General features: G+C 48.3%; 1 protein-coding gene across 2 annotated transcripts in view; it reads left to right on the forward strand.

Moving 5' to 3' along the window:
* Positions 1 to 6,326: 6,326 nt before the first annotated feature.
* LRRC40 (leucine rich repeat containing 40) overlaps positions 6,327 to 18,478 on the forward strand; it is a 49,821-nt gene continuing 37,669 nt past the window's right edge. Inside the window, exons 1-5 of one of the 2 annotated variants that reach the window (XM_068239235.1) lie at positions 6,327 to 6,578; positions 10,671 to 10,852; positions 11,858 to 11,931; positions 14,433 to 14,562; positions 16,167 to 16,290. In XM_068239235.1, coding sequence (XP_068095336.1) covers positions 6,428 to 6,578; positions 10,671 to 10,852; positions 11,858 to 11,931; positions 14,433 to 14,562; positions 16,167 to 16,290 — 661 coding nt within the window. In that variant the 5' untranslated portion in view covers positions 6,327 to 6,427. The remainder of the gene's footprint in view (positions 6,579 to 10,670; positions 10,853 to 11,857; positions 11,932 to 14,432; positions 14,563 to 16,166; positions 16,291 to 18,478) is intronic. The other variant, XM_068239234.1, reaches the window with a different exon arrangement.

An 18,478-nucleotide genomic window follows, 5' to 3' on the forward strand; every position in this document is an offset into this window, starting at 1 on the left:
GGGACTTCTACTATGAAGGAGGAAGTGCCGGGAGGGTGGAGGAAGTCATACAGGTAAATTAACCTCTTCCTGGTGTGCATGACTAGAGGTGTGTGTATCTTATAGGTGCCTCTCTTTCTTATCCCAAAAAGTAGTGAGGTATGCCTGTATACCTACGGGGGCTGCTCCATAGCCCCTCATTTGCATGAGGGCCTTCATCGCAATATCACCATGGCTACACCTCCCAACTTTTTGAGATAAGAGGTACACTTCAAGACACACCCTGCCACACACCGACTAACGATCTCGCCACACCTCTGTCACTCATATCACAGATAATTCATAAACAAAGGACCTAGATTTATAAATCAAACCACACTGGTCATTTCTATTGCCATTAGTTTTCCTTCATAAAAACATTTCAAAGCAAGGAATATATCAATTTAAAAACATGGGAATAAACTTTAGAGTCAATTAAACACATTTGCAAGTAGAAAAATATATATATTTAAATAAATCTGTTCACCCCGAAAGAAGAACAAATGAGGATGAAAGAGGGACAAAGGGATTTGAGTCCTAAGGAGGGACTGTCCCACTGAAAAAGAGACAATTGGGAACTCTGACCATGGTTACTTCATGACTTCGGCACAGGAAACAGCAAGATAGAGACCCTCATATAGTTGTGCTATGAAGCAGCATAGGTAAGTAAATGCAGGCCGCCCCCTCAAAAAGGCCCCCACCATTTACAAACCTCTCTTAGGTTAGGTTTATTTTATATACTAGTTGCTTAACATAGGAGGAGCCAGGTACGGAGCAGTGCTTTTCAGCGCTGCTAGATTTGGGGGCAGCCGGCGCCACCATAGACTATAATAGGAATTACATGTATAGCAGCGCTCAGTGAGTAACGTCGGCGCCGTTAGAAGACGGAGACAAAGTTGTTTTTAAAACACAATAATTCGGCCTGGAAGCCAAATTATATCATTCTCCACTGTCCATGGCGGCCTGGAGGAGGGGGAGTAGCATTTAACACGGCCCGGATTTGTTCAGAAACGGGATCAGCCATATATACCGGCTGTACCCTGTGCCCAAGTCTACTGGCGCCGATTTCAAATGTATGCGCCAGGTGTACAGTTTCTTTTAAAGTCCCTCAGATCTTTCATCTTGGCCACATTTCCTGCTTTCAAGCCCTACATTTTAACCACTTTGTCCTCCTTGACGTATAAAAAAGTCAAGGAGGACAGGCGAGCTCCCGCGTGCTCCCGCGGCCGATCGCGCGCGTGCACGCGCACTCCCGGCCGCGGATTCGGTAGCCACGGAATCAATGTATCGGGCTATGGAGCCCGATCACTGATTCCTCTCCCCCGCTGAAAAAGCAACAGCTTCTCTCGGAAGCTTCGCTTTTTCTGAAGCTATGGCCTCGATTCATAAAGCATTCCCGCATTCGGAAATGCTGAAAACGACTCACTTTACCGACCACACAGCAAAATCTGTATTCATAAAGGCTTTTTCCGCATGAAAAGCCGACATTCGCGAGTAGAGTGATGAATCACCGCCTTGCGCGGTGATTATCATAGCAAAAGTAACAAGTAGTCAATTCATAAAGATTAGAGGTAGCGGTATGCGGACGGGTATTACCGCTACCTCTGAGGTGGCGAGAAGCGTGTGGAATACATTGCAGTGAATGGGACAGACCTCCCAAGCAGCTGCAGAGAGAATACCGCACGGAGGGACTCCGCCTGCCTCTCCTGTTTCCGCATGTCTCCCGACAGCCTTACGCCTGCCTACAGCGGAATATCTCCGCACGCCTGTCACAACTAGCAAAATTTTTATGAATTACCACCCTGAAGGCGGAAATACCGACAGCGGTGTTTCCCCGCTCGACGTTACCTTACCGACAGCACTTTTATGAATCGAGGCCAATGTCCCTCTAAGGCCCGGTTCACATTAGCGGTGGCCGTCCGGAATCGCCGTGCCGGAGCCGGACCGCTTGCAGAACGGACGGAACGGACGCACGGCAATAGCAATGAAAGCCTATGCGTCCGTTCACATGCGTCCGTTCTGCCGGACCGGAGCCGGACCGGATCCGGACCGGATCCGGACTCCGGCGTCCGTTCCAACATGCGCTATTTTTTGGTCCGGCTCCTCCGGCAGCCGTATCCGGGGCGGAGCCGGACTGCACCATCCAGCCAATACAAAGTAATGAGAACCGGAGAGCGCACAACACACTGGCTACAAAAACCGGACGTTCTACCCCACTTCCTATGCATTTTGGATGGGGACCACATGGAGTTCACAGAGTGGGGCAGCAGCGATTTCATGCTGGAGCTCTAGGCAGCAACATGTCTGATATAAGTCTGATAACGAGGAGGCGAACAACAGAGAATTCCCAGGTATACGAAAAATGCCTGGATCCATGGTCCCAACTGCAGTCTCTGTATCCACGGATGGTCTCCACACGTCCACCTGTCTCCAACAATGACCCCAGACCCTTCTGCTGACCTCCCAGACCCCAGGTATTTACAGGTTGTTATCTCCTTAAGAAACCGGATCCGGACTGCAACCGTGTTCACACCGCACGGAAACCGGATGCAAACGGACCGGATCCGGACCGGATCCGGATAGGAACCGTACGGATCAGGTCCGGTCCGGATACGGTGCGGTCCGGACATCCGGTGCGGTTTTGACAAAACCGCAAGTGTGAACGGGGCCTAAGCGTACATTGTACGCTTACAGTGACGTCATGTAAACAAACTCAAGATTGCCATCTTGTGGCCAAAAAGTAAAACTACAAGTAAAAGTAAAAAAACATTACAATACACAAATATTTCCCCAAATAAAACACTTTTATATCCCACCCTCCCCAAAATGCCAACAAAACAAAAAAACATTACTATAAAAAAAAAACAACACATAAATATTTACCTAAGGGTCTAAACTTTTTAAATATCTATATAAAGATGAAATATTTCTTTCTATTTTTTTTTTTAAAAGCTTGTAAATAGTGATGAATGCAAAACGGAAAAAATGCTCTTTTATTTCCAAATAAAATATTGTCGCGATACATTGTGATAGGGACATAATTTAAATGGTGAAATAACCGTGACAAATGGGCAATTACAATACGTGGGTTTTAATTATGGAAGCATGTATTATTTTAAAACTATAATGGCCGAAAACTGACAAATAATGAATTTTTTCATTTTTTTTCTTATTCTTCCTGTTAAAATGCATTTACAGTAAGGTAGCTCTTAGCAAAATGTACCCCCCAAAGAAAGCCTAATTGGTGGCGGAAAAAACAAAATATAGATCAGTTCATTGTGATAAGTAGTGATAAAGTTATAGGCTAATGAATGGGAGGTGAACATTGCTCGGATGCATAAAGTGAAAACGACTGAGAGCTTAAAGTGAACCTTAAGTGTCCCAAAAAAATTGAGTTTTACTCACCTGGGGCTTACCTCAGCCCCCTGCAGCTGATCGGTGCCCACGACGAGTTGCTCTGATGCACCGGGTACCGCTGCCGGCCACTTCCGGTTTCGCCGTCAGGACCCGTCAGGCTGGAGAACGCGGCTGATACTACGCGTTCCCAGCCAAAATAGCACCCCTATGCGGCCATATGTCCGCATACGGGTGCCTATGCGGACATATGGCCGCATAGGGGTGCTATTTTGGCTGGGAACGCGTAGTATCAGCCGCGTTCCCCAGCCTGACGGGTCCTGACGGCGAAACCGGAAGTGGCCGCCAGCGGGACCAGGAGCATCAGAGCGACTCGTCGTGGGCACCGATCAGCTGCAGGGGGTTGAGGTAAGCCCCAGGTGAGTAAAACTCAATTTTTTTGGGACACTTAAGGTTCACTTTAACCAGTTCGGCCTATCTGGACGAGTTTCCTCGTCCAGATAGGCACTGGTGCTGCCGCCGGCTCGTGCGCGCGATCGGGCGCGCCCCGCGCGCGCTCCCGCTACCCGCCGCTAGCCCCCCGATCAGTGAATGGGAATATAATTCCCATTCACCGATCTAACTTCCCCGCAGAAATACCGACGCTTTCTCTCCAGAGAGCGCGGTATTTCTGCCCCCAGGAAACAACTCCTCAGCATTTTAGTTCCTAGATGCGAGCTGGTTCGCATCTAGGACTTTTTTCACTGTGGCCATCTTGTGGCCAAATAGTAAACTGCACCCACATACATTTTTGATAAAAAAAAACAACATTATTTTACATTTAAAATTAGCAGTTTCCCTCCCACACCAAAAATTACCCACATACACTTTTTTTATTAAAAAAAAAAAAAAAAACAATTAAAAAAAAACAAAAAAACAACATAAATAGTTACCCAAGGGTCTGAACTTTTTAAATATGCATGTCAAGAGAATATGTTATTATATTATTTAAAGTTATAAGCTTATAAATAGTGATGGACGCAAATTGAAAAAATGCACCTTTATTTCTAAATGAAATATCGGCACCATAAATTGTGATAGGGACATCATTTAAATGGTGTAATAACCGGGACAGATGGGCAAATAAAATACATGCGTTTTAATTACGGTAGCGTATATTAATTTCAAACTATAATGGCCAAAAACTGAGAAATAATGAATTTTTTCCGTTTTTTTCTTATTCTTCCTGTTAAAATGCATTTACAGTAAAGTGGCTCTTAGCAAAATGTATCACCCACAGAAAGCCTAATTGGTGGCGGAAAAAACAAGCTATAGATCAATTCATTGTGATAAGTAGCAATAAAGTTATAGGCGAATGAATGGGAGGTGAACGTTGCTCGGATGCATGAGATTTTCGGCACTGCGGTGCTGAACCGGTTAAAGGGATACTGTAAGGGGGGGGGGGGGTCGGGGGAAAATGAGCTGAACTTACCCGGGGCTTCTAATGGTCCCCCGCAGACATCCTGTGTTGGCGCAGCCACTCACCGATGCTCTGGCCCCGCCTCCAGTTCACTTCTGGAATTTCTGACTTTAAAGTCAGAAAACCACTGCGCCTGCACGCCCGTGCCCTCGCTCCCGCTGATGTCACCAGGAGTGTACTGCGCAGACACAGACCATACTGGGCCTGCGCTGTGTGCTCTTGATGACATCAGCGGGATCGAGGACACGGCAACGCAGGCGCAGTGGTTTTCAGACTTTAAAGTCTTAAATTCCAGAAGTGAACCGGAGGCGGGGCCGGAGCATCGGTGAGTGGCTGCGCCAACACAGGATGTCTGCGGGGGACCGTTAGAAGCCCCGGGTAAGTTCAACTCATTTTCCCCTGACCCCCCTACAGTATCCCTTTAAGTGGTTAAAGGACAACTGAAGCCAGAGTGATACGAAGGCTGCTATATTTATTTCCTTTTAAGCAATACTAGTTGCCCGGCTGTTCTGCTGATCCTCTGTCTCTTAGCCATATGCTAGGTGCACACCATACAATTTTCTGTTCAGTTGATTTTCTGATCAATTTCCTTATCTTTTCGTATCGATTTCCATTCACTTCTATGATAAATCGACCAGAAAATCGATCAGAAATAAGAGCGAACATGACGGAAATGATCGATCGAACCATCTATCTAACAGAAAATTGTATGGTGTGTACCTAGCAACAGACTCTGAACAAGCATGCAGCAGATCAGATGTTTCTGACATTATTGTCAGATCTTATTAGATTAGCTACATGCAGAGCCGAGACAAGGTCCTCCAGCACCCAAGGCTGAGACACCAAAGTGCGCCCCTCCATCCCTCCCATCCCAGCCATCACACACTAATTGCTATTAGACTAAAAAGCGCCCCATGGCCCCCAATCCTCCCAACACCTTAATCTCTAGTTATCTGGCTTGCAGTCACTGTCATGTATCCCCTTTTCTTATTTCTTTCTGCTTCAAACACAATTAGGAATGACAGCTGAATGAATTCAGAGCCCCCTCCTACACTGCGCCCTGAGGCTGGAGCCTCTCCAGCCTATGCCTCGGCCCGGCCCTGGCTACATGCTTGTTTTTGGTGTGTGATTGAGATTCTTCTGCAGCCACAGAGATCAGCAGGGTGCCAGGCAACAAAGGGAAATAAATATGGCAGCCACCATATATCCCTCTGGCTTCAGTTGTTATGGGCCTGTAGAATGAGATAATCAACGTCATTTAAACTTGCCAGATCGCTGTATGAATTTCTACACACTTCGTAGTCACTGCTGTTATAGAACGCTCCTTGCTCTCTGGCGGCATCTAGCGACGACTAGCAGGCAGTGGCCTACCTGTGTTTTCTGGCGGCATCTAGTGGCAGCAGCATGATATAACAGGCTAAAGCTCTTGGGTGACATCTAAAGGCAGCGACTGGCTGGAGATGCAATGCTTGGATTCTCTGGCGGCATCTAGTGGCAGCGGAGGGCAGTGACAGGTCTGGGCGGTTCTGCTGCACTCATTTTGAATTGAGCGCCGCCGGGCTGCACGTCGCTGCCTCTCTATCCCTCTACTCAGATATGTCTCGCTTCGCACGGGGTGGCAGAGCCCAGGATCCCCGGGCTGGCTTCCGAGAGCAGACAGACAAGGAGCCATCCGTCCCCCAGGGACTGATCAAGGCGGCCCGGAAAAGCGGTCAGCTGAACCTGTCAGCAAGAGGCCTGACCGAGGGTGAGAGCAGAAGGGGGTCCAGTCAGTGCTGGGGTGTCTGTGAGGGGAGGGGGGCCAATCAGTGCTGGGGTGTCTGTGAGGGGAGGGGGGCCAATCAGTGCTGGGGTGTGAGGGGAGGAAGCCAGTCAGTGCTGGGGTGTCTGAGGGGAAGGGGTCCAGTCAGTGCTGGAGCATTTGTGAGGGGAAGGGGGCCAGTCAGTGCTGGAGCTTCTGTGAGGGGAAGGGGACCAGTCAGTGCTGGAGCGTCTGTGAGGGGAAGGGGGCCGGTCAGTGCTGGAGCTTCTGTGAGGGGAAGGGGGCCAGTCAGTGCTGGAGCGTCTGTGAGGGGAAGGGGGCCGGTCAGTGCTGGAGCTTCTGTGAGGGGAAGGGGGCCAGTCAGTGCTGGAGCGTCTGTGAGGGGAGGGGGCCAGTCAGTGCTGGAGCGTCTATGAGGGGAAGGGGGTCCAGTCAGTGCTGGAGCGTCTGTGAGGGGAAGGGGGTCCAGTCAGTGCTGGAGCGTCTGTGAGGGGAAGGGGTCCAGTCAGTGCTGGAGCGTCTGTGAGGGGAAGGGGGCCAGTCAGTGCTGGAGCGTCTGTGAGGGGAAGGGGGCCAGTCAGTGCTGGAGCGTCTGTGAGGGGAAGGGGGCCAGTCAGTGCTGGAGCGTCTGTGAGGGGAAGGGGGCCAGTCAGTGCTGGAGCGTCTGTGAGGGGAAGGGGGCCAGTCAGTGCTGGAGCATCTGCCATTCAGTGCTGGAGCGTCTGTGAGGGGAAGGGGACCAGTCAGTGCTGGAGCGTCTGTGAGGGGAAGGGGGCCGGTCAGTGCTGGAGCGTCTGTGAGGGGAAGGGGGCCAGTCAGTGCTGGAGCGTCTGTGAGGGGAAGGGGGCCAGTCAGTGCTGGAGCTTCTGTGAGGGGAAGGGGGCCAGTCAGTGCTGGAGCATCTGCCATTCAGTGCTGGAGCGTCTGTGAGGGGAAGGGGACCAGTCAGTGCTGGAGCGTCTGTGAGGGGAAGGGGGCCGGTCAGTGCTGGAGCGTCTGTGAGGGGAAGGGGGCCAGTCAGTGCTGGAGCGTCTGTGAGGGGAAGGGGACCAGTCAGTGCTGGAGCTTCTGTGAGGGGAAGGGGGCCGGTCAGTGCTGGAGCGTCTGTGAGGGGAAGGGGACCAGTCAGTGCTGGAGCGTCTGTGAGGGGAAGGGGGCCAGTCAGTGCTGGAGCGTCTGTGAGGGGAAGGGGGCCAGTCAGTGCTGGAGCATCTGCCATTCAGTGCTGGAGCGTCTGTGAGGGGAAGGGGACCAGTCAGTGCTGGAGCGTCTGTGAGGGGAAGGGGGCCGGTCAGTGCTGGAGCTTCTGTGAGGGGAAGGGGGCCAGTCAGTGCTGGAGCGTCTATGAGGGGAAGGGGGTCCAGTCAGTGCTGGAGCGTCTATGAGGGGAAGGGGGTCCAGTCAGTGCTGGAGCGTCTGTGAGGGGAAGGGGTCCAGTCAGTGCTGGAGCGTCTGTGAGGGGAAGGGGGCCAGTCAGTGCTGGAGCGTCTGTGAGGGGAAGGGGGTCCAGTCAGTGCTGGAGCGTCTATGAGGGGAAGGGGGTCCAGTCAGTGCTGGAGCGTCTGTGAGGGGAAGGGGTCCAGTCAGTGCTGGAGCGTCTGTGAGGGGAAGGGGTCCAGTCAGTGCTGGAGCGTCTGTGAGGGGAAGGGGGCCAGTCAGTGCTGGAGCGTCTGTGAGGGGAAGGGGGCCAGTCAGTGCTGGAGCATCTGCCATTCAGTGCTGGAGCGTCTGTGAGGGGAAGGGGGCCAGTCAGTGCTGGAGTGTCTGTGAGGGGAAGGGAGTCCAGTCAGTGCTGGAGCGTCTATGAGGGGAAGGGAGCCAGTCAGTGCTGGAGCGTCTGTGAGGGGAAGGGAGTCCAGTCAGTGCTGGAGCGTCTATGAGGGGAAGGGAGCCAGTCAGTGCTGGAGCGTCTGTGAGGGGAAGGGGGCCAGTCAGTGCTGGAGCGTCTGTGAGGGGAAGGGGGCCAGTCAGTGCTGGAGCATCTGCCATTCAGTGCTGAAGCGTCTGTGAGGGGAAGGGGGCCAGTCAGTGCTGGAGCGTCTGTGAGGGGAAGGGAGCCAGTCAGTGCTGGAGAGTCTGTGAGGGGAAGGGAGCCAGTCAGTGCTGGAGCGTCTGTGAGGGGAAGGGGGTCCAGTCAGTGCTGGATAGCGCACTGGGGGCCCTCAGCCACTGCATTAGCTTCTCACTGGGATTATAGTGATAAAAACTTAGTGTACCTGTAGCAAAAAAAACAACCCCCCCCCTACAGAAGTTAGATTACTTTAAAGGAAGCCTCTGGATAATCCAGAGGCTTCCCCATCAAGTTCACCATTCCAGCGTTGGGACTCTCTGAACCTATTTTACAAGCAGGTCACATGGCTGCGCTAATGTCCGTGTAAAAATGTGTCCACACTGCGCAGGCTCAATGAAGCCTTTTTCCATATTTTTTCTCTGTGCACAAGCGTCTCTGTGCAACTGTGCAGTTGTGGGCCATCACTGTGCGGTGCAACTGCACTCATAGACGGATGGGACCGCGGCCACGAAGAAGAGGGTCCTGGCTTGCAGCTGTTTCCTCCGTAATTAAAATGCACGCTTTAGGAGAATGGATGCTTGTGCTGGACTCCTAGGCAACCGTACAATCAAATCGTAAAGAGGGATTTTCACACAGACTTGCTGGAACACAAGTTGCTTTTATTGTCCCATCACACACACAAAGTACATCTGACCGTTCTACCGACGATCATTTCGGGGCCATGAAGGTCCCCTTTGTCAAGGCAAATGCAGACAAATACCCCATGCTTTGACAAAGGGGACCTTCACGGCCCGAAACGATCGTCAGCAGAACGGTCAGATGTACTTACTGTGTGATGGGACAATAAATGCAACTTGTGTTCCAGGAAGTCTGTGTGCGGATCCCTCTTTACTATTGGGTCCCCTCGGTAAGATCACCGACCCCAGCTGGGTCGTGGGTGTGCCATGTGCCTCTGCTTCTGTGGCTGGGAGCATTCTGTGCTTGCGCAGTTCAAGTCTTTGTGAATGCGCACAACGCTCCCAGCCTTGGCAGTGTGATCGGGAGAGGCGCGCATGTGGAGAAGCCCGCGACTGAGCTGGAACCAGCGATCTTATGAAAGGGACAGCTGCACCCTGGAGGGCATCAGATAGACTTATAGTGGCTGGAAGAAGCCCCCGGTAAAACTTTTTTTTTTTTTATAGCTCCATCATTTAGGCCTCATTTACACTTGCCTTGCAGTGCGTTGCATTACCCTGTTTTACCAACAATGCAAGGCAATGGGGCCTAACACACTTGACGCGTTGCATTGCGCCGGAAGTGCCTGATCAGTCAACAGCGCATTACTGTCGGACTTCCACAGCGGTGGAAGTAATGTAAGTCAATGGGCAACTCAGGGATTTTAAATATGTTGGTCCTTTGCGCATGCGCAGAATAAAGGAAATACGACAGGGAAACCCAGGGATCCCAGTAAAGTATTTCTTGCCCAACAGGGAGTACAACATGGGGGGGGGGGGGCATATGACCCTGTCGCCGCACTCTGCTGCAGGGTCATATAAATGACTGTTTTTTGCGTTGAAATGGGGGTGGAGCATTGCACCGCATAAGCAATGGTCAAGTGTAAAACCAGCCTGAAAATAGGAGATTCTGTTCTATGTTATGTTCTATTTATCCTTACTACTACTACTCATAAAATTATATATTTCAGTTTAGGTTTGCTGTATGTTTGCCTGTATGAATAGGTGCACAGTTAGAAGTCAAGCAGAATGTGAACATTTCAGTTCTAAGAAGGTTATACTTTTACCATTCTGTACGTTGGAGGGTATATCAGATTTTAATAATTCTGAATGAATACCATGACAATACTAATATTTGCCACTTTGAAATTGACCAATCAGGGACACCAGGTGCTGCGTTCAATTGTTCCATTTCCAAGTGGCCAAAAAAATTGCATAACATTGGCATCAAATCCGAATAATTAGCATCACTAACTACAACCTATAAGTTGTTTTAGCTGGGCTGTAAAATTGCACATACCCCACATTTCATGTGACTTGGACACACTACTGACTCTCACTCCTTTCATTCAGTCCCAGCCAGTGTCTGGAGGATTAATGTGGACACGCCAGAGGAGGCGCATGGCAATGTCCAGTTTGATGGAACAGACCGATGGTGGGAACAGACGGACCTGACCAAGCTGATTCTGGCCTCCAATAAGCTGACGGCGCTGTCCGAGGACATTAGACTCCTGCCTGCCCTGGTGGTGCTGGATGTAAGTGCGCAGTGCAGATACTGTTTACAAGGGGACGCTGTATACTCACCACATTTGTTCTGTCTGTGTACAATAGAGTTCCTTGTATTTTGCACACTGTGGAACAGTACACAGTCCTTCCGAAAGCCTTGCTGTGTAATTACTACAGCTGTTCTGCATGCAAGTCTGATTTTCAGGGACACACAGGAATGAATTGTATGTTCAGCAGTAATGCATGATGGGAGATCTTTCTAAGGCATGATACTCCCTGCCTGGAATCTGTTGCATAACATGTCCAATTGTAATTTTGATTGTTACCCTCCCCCCATGGCTGGGCATATGTACAGGATGTTGTAAGGTCAAAGTGCCAGGTAGATAAAGGGCATAAAGAATAAATTTAACTTCCCACGGGGGCAAAGTTGAACAAAATCCACTCGTGTCAGCCTAGATAAAACTCATAGCTGAGATTTTCGGCATCAGCGTATTCTATCCAACAATTCCACATCCTCTGGAATTGGTCCATGCGATCATTAGAGATAGCCAGCATCCTTTCATAGATCATTAGCCTATGGACTCTGTGAATAACGAGATCCAAGGACAATGCAGGTTGCCGCCACTGAGAAGCTAGATAGGACTTGGCAGCCATGGCAATAAGCTGGGTAAATCGATGGGCTGGAAACTTAATCCCTGCTTTTTTTATGCCCTAGAAGCAAAATGGCTTTCTGAAGGGAGGCTGCAATACCTGATTAATACATTTGCTGACCTTATTCCAGAAGGACATGGCCCGTGGTCATTCCCACCTAATATGATATAAGGTGCCCTCCTGCTGATATTCCATGAAACAATACTTAGAGTTGGAGGAGGACACTTTGTGTAACCTAGAGGGAGTCATAGAAGTATCATACAGCAGTCCAATTATTTAATTATTTTGATACAGTATAAATGATGGGTTTTTTTGGCAGCAAGCTTTCTGCCAATGCTTGAATGAAATCTACACTTTTTCATACGGATTTATATTTATTGCAGGTCCACGACAATCTGCTGTCAGAAGTTCCCAGGGCGATTGGAGAGCTGGTAAACCTTCAGAAGCTGAATGTCAGGTACCTCCTGCCCCATAAACTTACTTCTACACTCAGAGCTAGTTCACACCTGCAGCAGATCCCAATAACCCGAGGTGGGCATTTTTTGTAAAAACAAAAACATGCTACCTGATCCGGAGGGCTTGCTGGATCAGGTAGCCTCAATTAGCGCTGCTCCTGAGGCCAGAAATCCTTTGGTTTTGCTTTCAGTAACCCCTGGGGTCACGATGCTGCAAGCTCTGCTCTATTTCTTTCATCACAGAACAAAGTGCAGGGAGTTGGAGGAGAGACAGAGCTGCCCAATGAGAGCTGTGGAAGGGTCTTTGCTGTAAAGGAGACACAGAGGAATGTCATGGACCAGGGAACATGCCTCTGTGTCCCATCTGTGCCGTCTCGAGTACATTTTAACCTCCTTGGCAGTAATCCCCAGCTAGGGTCGGGGCGTAAAGAAAACCGCAGCTCAGAGCGGTAATCTCAACCTCTGCTCGGGGTAGTTGCCGGAGGCTGTATGCAGAGCAATGCGCGCAGCGGGCATTTCAACTCACCTCCCAGGGATCCCATTCTTCTTCCGCTCCTCCGAGGCTCTGCTTCCCCCTGGTGGGATCGCTGGCTGTCGTCATGACGACAGCCAGCAATCTCACTTTAGGGTTGCAGCGCCACCTGGAGGATGGAGGGAACACTGCAGCGCTGGAGCCAGGGAGGTGAGTGATTGCTGGAACTGCTGCAGATCTCCCTGGCAGCATGATTTATTTTTCCAGGGTTTAGGGTCTGAAAGGTTAGACCCTAAAATCCGGAAAGAATCATAACACCAAGGGGGTTAAATGGATCAGTTTTTTTTTTTTTTTTTTGAAAACTGATTCCTTCACCACTATTCTGTGCTATTTGTAACACACATTTCCAGTCTGTTTATACAAAAAATGTATACTTTTAAATGGGTGTCTTTATTATGATATTGTGTTTTTGTTCTGTTTTTTGTCCAATGGGGAAGGGAAGTTGGAGTGGTTGTGCTGTACCAAGCAATATTATTACTTCTTGCAGCCTTTTGCAATGGTGCTGGTCACTGTACCCAGGATTGCGCTGGTCATAGAGCTCTGGGTGCTCCTGTACAGTCAATAACAGATCCTCCACATTGAAAAACCACTTGGTAGCCATGTTTGTAGCCCTGCTCCATAAACAGGAAGTCAGCAAAGATGGCGCTGAGGGGAGGAGCAGGAAGTTTAGGCAATACCCTTTAGCATACAATTTGAGCGCAAAGTTCTGCGTGGGAATTGAAGATAAGTTTTTGCATTGGCTTTTATTGCCTCCGTGGAATCCGCTCTCCGGGAAAAAAATGCCAAGTTCATACTTCACGCTCCGTTTTCAGGAACGTAACCAACAAATCCGTTTTTATTTGCAAGTCAAGGTGGCCAATATTTTTAACATTACGATCTGTGCATACGTTTTTGTCCGCGTTGTTGTAGCGCATCGAACGGGTATGATTTTATTGTAAGCGTGAACTGGCCCTTAGTGTACTGTATATTCACCTGTAGAGGAAACCCCCCCACTTAGTGCTGCTATAACTATGATAAACCAGAATTCTCCTTGTTTTCCTGCTTCTATTAAAAGCAAAATGCGGTATGAAATCCCACCAAGAGACAGATCTCTCTCTGATCGAATCTGATAGAGATCTGTTGCCGCAGGCCAGCGGCGGACGTGGACAGGTAGTGTTTAATGCACTGGGCACTGTGGGGTACATTGATTATTAGGAAGACAGCGTTGGGGGTTACCGCCACGCACCCAACCGACTACGACGACCCAACATCTTGCGGCATGTCTGATCGGCATGCTTGGCCCGAAATTGGTTCCTTCGTCGATTAGTCAGCACTGATTTTCATTCAATTCGATAATTCTCAAATCGGATGGTTGATCAGCCGACAAGTCGCTAGATGTATGGTCACTTCTAGAGCTGCGTATGCTAAAGACTTAAAGGAATACTGTAGGGGGGTCAGGGGAAAATGAGTTAAACTTACTCGGGGCTTCTAATGGCCCCCCGCAGACATCCTGTGCCCACGCAGCCACTCACCGATGCCCCGCCTCCGGTTCACTTCTGGAATTTCAGACTTTAAAGTATGAAAACCACTGCGCCTGCGTTGCCGTGTTGTCGCTAATGTCACGAGGAGCGTACTGCGCAGGCCCAGTATGGTCTGTGCATGCGCAGTACGCTCCTAGTGACATCAGTGGGAGCGAGGACACGGCAACGCAGGCGCAGTGGTTTTCAGACTTTAAAGTCTGAAATTCCAGAAGTGAACCGGAGGCGGGGCTGGAGCATCGGTGAGTGGCTGCGCGGGCACAGGATGCCTGTGGGGGGCCATTAGAAACCCCGGGTAAGTTCAACTAATTTTCCCCCCCACCCCCCCTACATTATTCCTTTAAAGCTTCTTAACCAGTTTCTACTAAAACCTGTTGTCTTTAACGTTTTAATTTATATTTCTTGTGGGTCTTTTGTAATATTGATGGTTTGTGTCTCCTGCTCTGATAACAAGTCACAATAAACTGAAGGCTCTTCCTGAAGAACTGGCACAGCTACAGAACCTCAAGACCCTGTTTCTTCAACAAAACCAACTAGAGGAGGTGCCAGACATGATTGGACAGCTGGGTGCCCTTGATGAGTTGGTGAGTTCTGTGTAATAAGTTGATCACTTGTCCCATGCATCAGTAGGGCATATATCAGCAAGATGCTCACCTAGAAAAGTAATGAAAGAAGCATGTGAGCTATCTGATCATGTGACAGATTTTTAAAGTGTACCTGAGACGGGATTAAAGGGAATATTTATACTTACCTGTGTCCTTATTTCCTCTGGGGCCACCTTGATGCCTTCTCTCTGCTGTAGGAGTGGTTCAGCCATGTTCTGGTTTTCATTCTTAAAGGACTTACGATGTGAATTGCATAAAAAAAGGTATTTACCTCATTACAAAAGCCCCAGGGTCGCCTTATCAGAATCGCTGCTTTAAAAATCTACCTCCTGCGCAGCTCGAATAGCCGGAGCTGTGCAGGATTGCAGCCCTGCCCGTGGCCGCCCTCACTCCGTGCGCTCTGTTATACGTCATGTGGGCGGCCCCACATAACAGCCCACATGACTAACTACGCTGCCAGCCAGTCGCGCCCCCCTCAGCAGAGAATACAAGCGCTGAGCGAGCGAGGATGTCACCTGGTTACAGGGTTTGTTTACAGCAATTTGGCAGAGTAGGTAAATTTAATCAAAATCACTATTATTTGCTGTAACCAGGTGACGTCCTCGCTCGCTCAGTGCTTGTATTCTCTGCTGAGGGGGCGCGGCTGGCTAGCAGTGTAGTTAGTCATGCGTAAAGGACTTACATCGTAAGTCCTTTAACTCCTTAATACAAACTGGATGTATATATGTATCCAGTTTGAACCTCTGTTCTTCACCCACGCGCTTGCTGCTTGTTCACAGCAGGACTTCTGTGGCAGGGATTGGGGGATGGGAATATGTGTTCCCAAAGCCAATCAAAATGCCTGTGAATGAATAAACATGGCTCCAATCAGGAGCCCTGTTCGTCTATTAAAACGAAAGTTAAAAGTATAGTAACAGAAACACAAACTACACACTTAAACCTGTAAACACAGGATTAAAGGGAATCGAAACTGAGGATATGAATTTTTCCTTTTAAAATAATACCTGACTCTCCTGCTGATCCTGTTTCTCTAATACTTTTAGCCACAGCCCCTGAACAAGCATGCAGATCAAGTGCTCTGACTGAAGTCAGACTTGATTAGCTGCATGCTTGTTTCAGGTCTGTGATTCAGCCACTACTGCAGCCAAATAAATCACCAGAACTGCAAGGCAACTGATATTGTTTAAAAGGAAAACATCCATATCCCTCTCAGTTTAGGTTCCCTTTAAGTGTGTAGCACCAAATAGTGGGAGAAAAAAAGAAAAACTACATTGAAATACATTACAGCATAGACCCCCCCTCCCCCATATTAACCCCTTCTGCCCCTTGTTCCTCCCACATAAATACCAAAATAATAAAGGAAAGTGACAGCATTTAAGAAAAAAATACATAAATAGTTACTTTGCTTTTTAATATGTATGTCATGAGGGTATATAGTTTGTGAGTGCAAGGGGGTTAATATTGATATTAGCCTCATTTGTAGCTCGGGAAATCTTGGTTTATATTAAGGTGTATAAAGCAATATAAAGTATAAATAGCAAAATACAATTGCAGAGTAATAACACCCTCCCACTTTTTTTCAGGACCTCTCTAATAACTGCCTGCGGAGCGTGTCTGGTGGCCTTGCCACCCTCTCTCACCTCTCCCGGCTCAACTTATCCAACAACAAACTGAAAGTCCTCCCGCCAGAGATCAGCCGCATGAAGTGTGAGATTTTCTATTTCCTGTCTGTTTTTTTTCTACTAGATAGAAAAGACTATGGACCGTCTGCTAGCAAATATCACAGACGTTTATTGAATCAAAATGCAGTCGTATAAAACTCCCTTATCCCCCCACTAAAATACACGGCTGTGTATAGCTAGATGTCAGCTGACCATACACACTGAACCACACATAACAGCAAAGCAATCATACTCAACTTATCTTGACAGACTTAGTGGGTACTCCACAATACAAATCTGACTTGAGTTAATAAATGCTTCAAATCCACAGCCCAGATGCTGCAACATACATCCTCTGTGATTCTTAATCTGCCACACTGTAAAGCTGACTCAATATACTGACACTGTCCACTTGAAGACTGTTTATAGTCTATGAAAGATGTAAGGTGCGATTACACCGCTCACCAGGCATCCCCCTCAATTCAATTACAAGCTATTGCTTTTCAGTTAGGGCAGCTTTAGTAGTACACAGTTCAAGGTGTAGGCACAGTTCCAATGACAGATTATGCACCCCTCAGCCATACAAGGCTAACAATGAATGCACTTGCCCAGGCAGGCTCTCACCACCGCTGGGTTCAGCTGACTGCTTGGATGTCCTCCACCATCAGTGTAGATAGCCTCCGGGGCGCCCCATAGATTCAACAAGCTGTGCAACATACATGGAGTTTCTCCCTTCGGGAGACAAGCTGTAACAAATCAACTCCTTGTGCAGCGTGGCAGCAAGCCAGTGTATGAACTTCAGTGACCTGCAGGCCGGGTGTCACATGACTAGTTTCGCCCGGCCCTCCTCCAGGCTTTCTCAAACGTTTTATGTGACTGCATTTTGATTCAATAAACGTTTGTGATATTTGCTAGCAGACGCTCTCCATAGTCTTTTCTGTCTTTATGTCTTTTCATATGGAAAGCGGCTCCCCTGATAAGGGTGTCAGATACCTCTATATCTTCTTGCGCTCCCCAATTAATGTTTGACTTTGTTTTTTTCTACTACCAAGACTGGCCATACATACATTGATTCTTCTCATTCAACGCTCGGCAGATTTGATCACTCTTATAGAATCTGCTGGGAATCGATGCCACCAAAACGTTAGATTGATCTGTTTCTGATCAATATTGACCTAAGGCCCTTTTCACACTGTGGCGTTGCGTTGGCCGGTTTTTACCGCAGGCCAACGCTATGCCAATGAAGTTTTACGGGGCCTTTCATACCTAGGTGATGCAACAGAAGTGGCGTTAGCGCATACCTACATTACCGGTCAAGTAATATATGCGCAGTAGCCATGCAGCGCACATGCATGGAAACGTATTTTTTCAATACACTTCCACGCAATTCGTCTTTTCGGCCACAGGAAGTGAGCGCTAGAGACTCACTTCCTGCTTGGCCTACTGCAAGACAGGGATAAACGCGGAAATCTCAGAAGGCTGTTTTTGGCGGTGCGATGCGACCCTCGCTTCACACACCAACACTAACGCTGGTTAGCAGTTTGAAACCGGCCTTAGACACAGAAGCGAAAAAAATATTATGATATGATTTTGTATGTGTAGTACAGCTAAGAAACAAAACATTAGGAGCAGAGACATAAGTTTTTAATATTGTTTCCAGTACAGGAAGAGTTAAGAAACTCCAGTTGTTATCTATGCAAAAAAGCCGTTGAGCTCCATGACTTTCAAAGTCGCAGAGAGCTCTGTCTTCTGAAGCTTGTTATCTCAACTGTCAGTCACTGTATTTTCTTTTTCTCTGCCAGAGGACAGGTCGATAGTTCACTGGCCTGTTCTGTAAAATTATTTAGAATGCTGAGTAGTGTGTAAACTGCAAATATTAGAGAATGACGCAATGTTATAAAAAACACTATATAACTGAAAATAAAAAATGAGAATATTTTCTTTGCTACTAATGTTCTAGTAAATATCCGTACTACACAACCAATTCATTATATCATTTTTTTTTTCCGCTTCAGTGTCTCTTTAAAACCGGCTGTATTGCTGGGACTTGATAGCAAATTTAGGTCAATGTGGGCGGGGCAGGAGTGGAGGTCGATTGGCGGCACATAGCGTTTCACTACTTTAAGCAGTGAAGCGCTGCGGTTGGATCAGTTTTTCAATAGATTCCTTGCTGGACTTTATTGAAAACCAAGTACACAGGTATATAAGCGCTTTACAATTGAAAGATTATAAGA

Source organism: Hyperolius riggenbachi, chromosome 6 (assembly GCF_040937935.1).
Source record: "Hyperolius riggenbachi isolate aHypRig1 chromosome 6, aHypRig1.pri, whole genome shotgun sequence".
Taxonomy (NCBI): Eukaryota; Metazoa; Chordata; class Amphibia; order Anura; family Hyperoliidae; genus Hyperolius; species Hyperolius riggenbachi.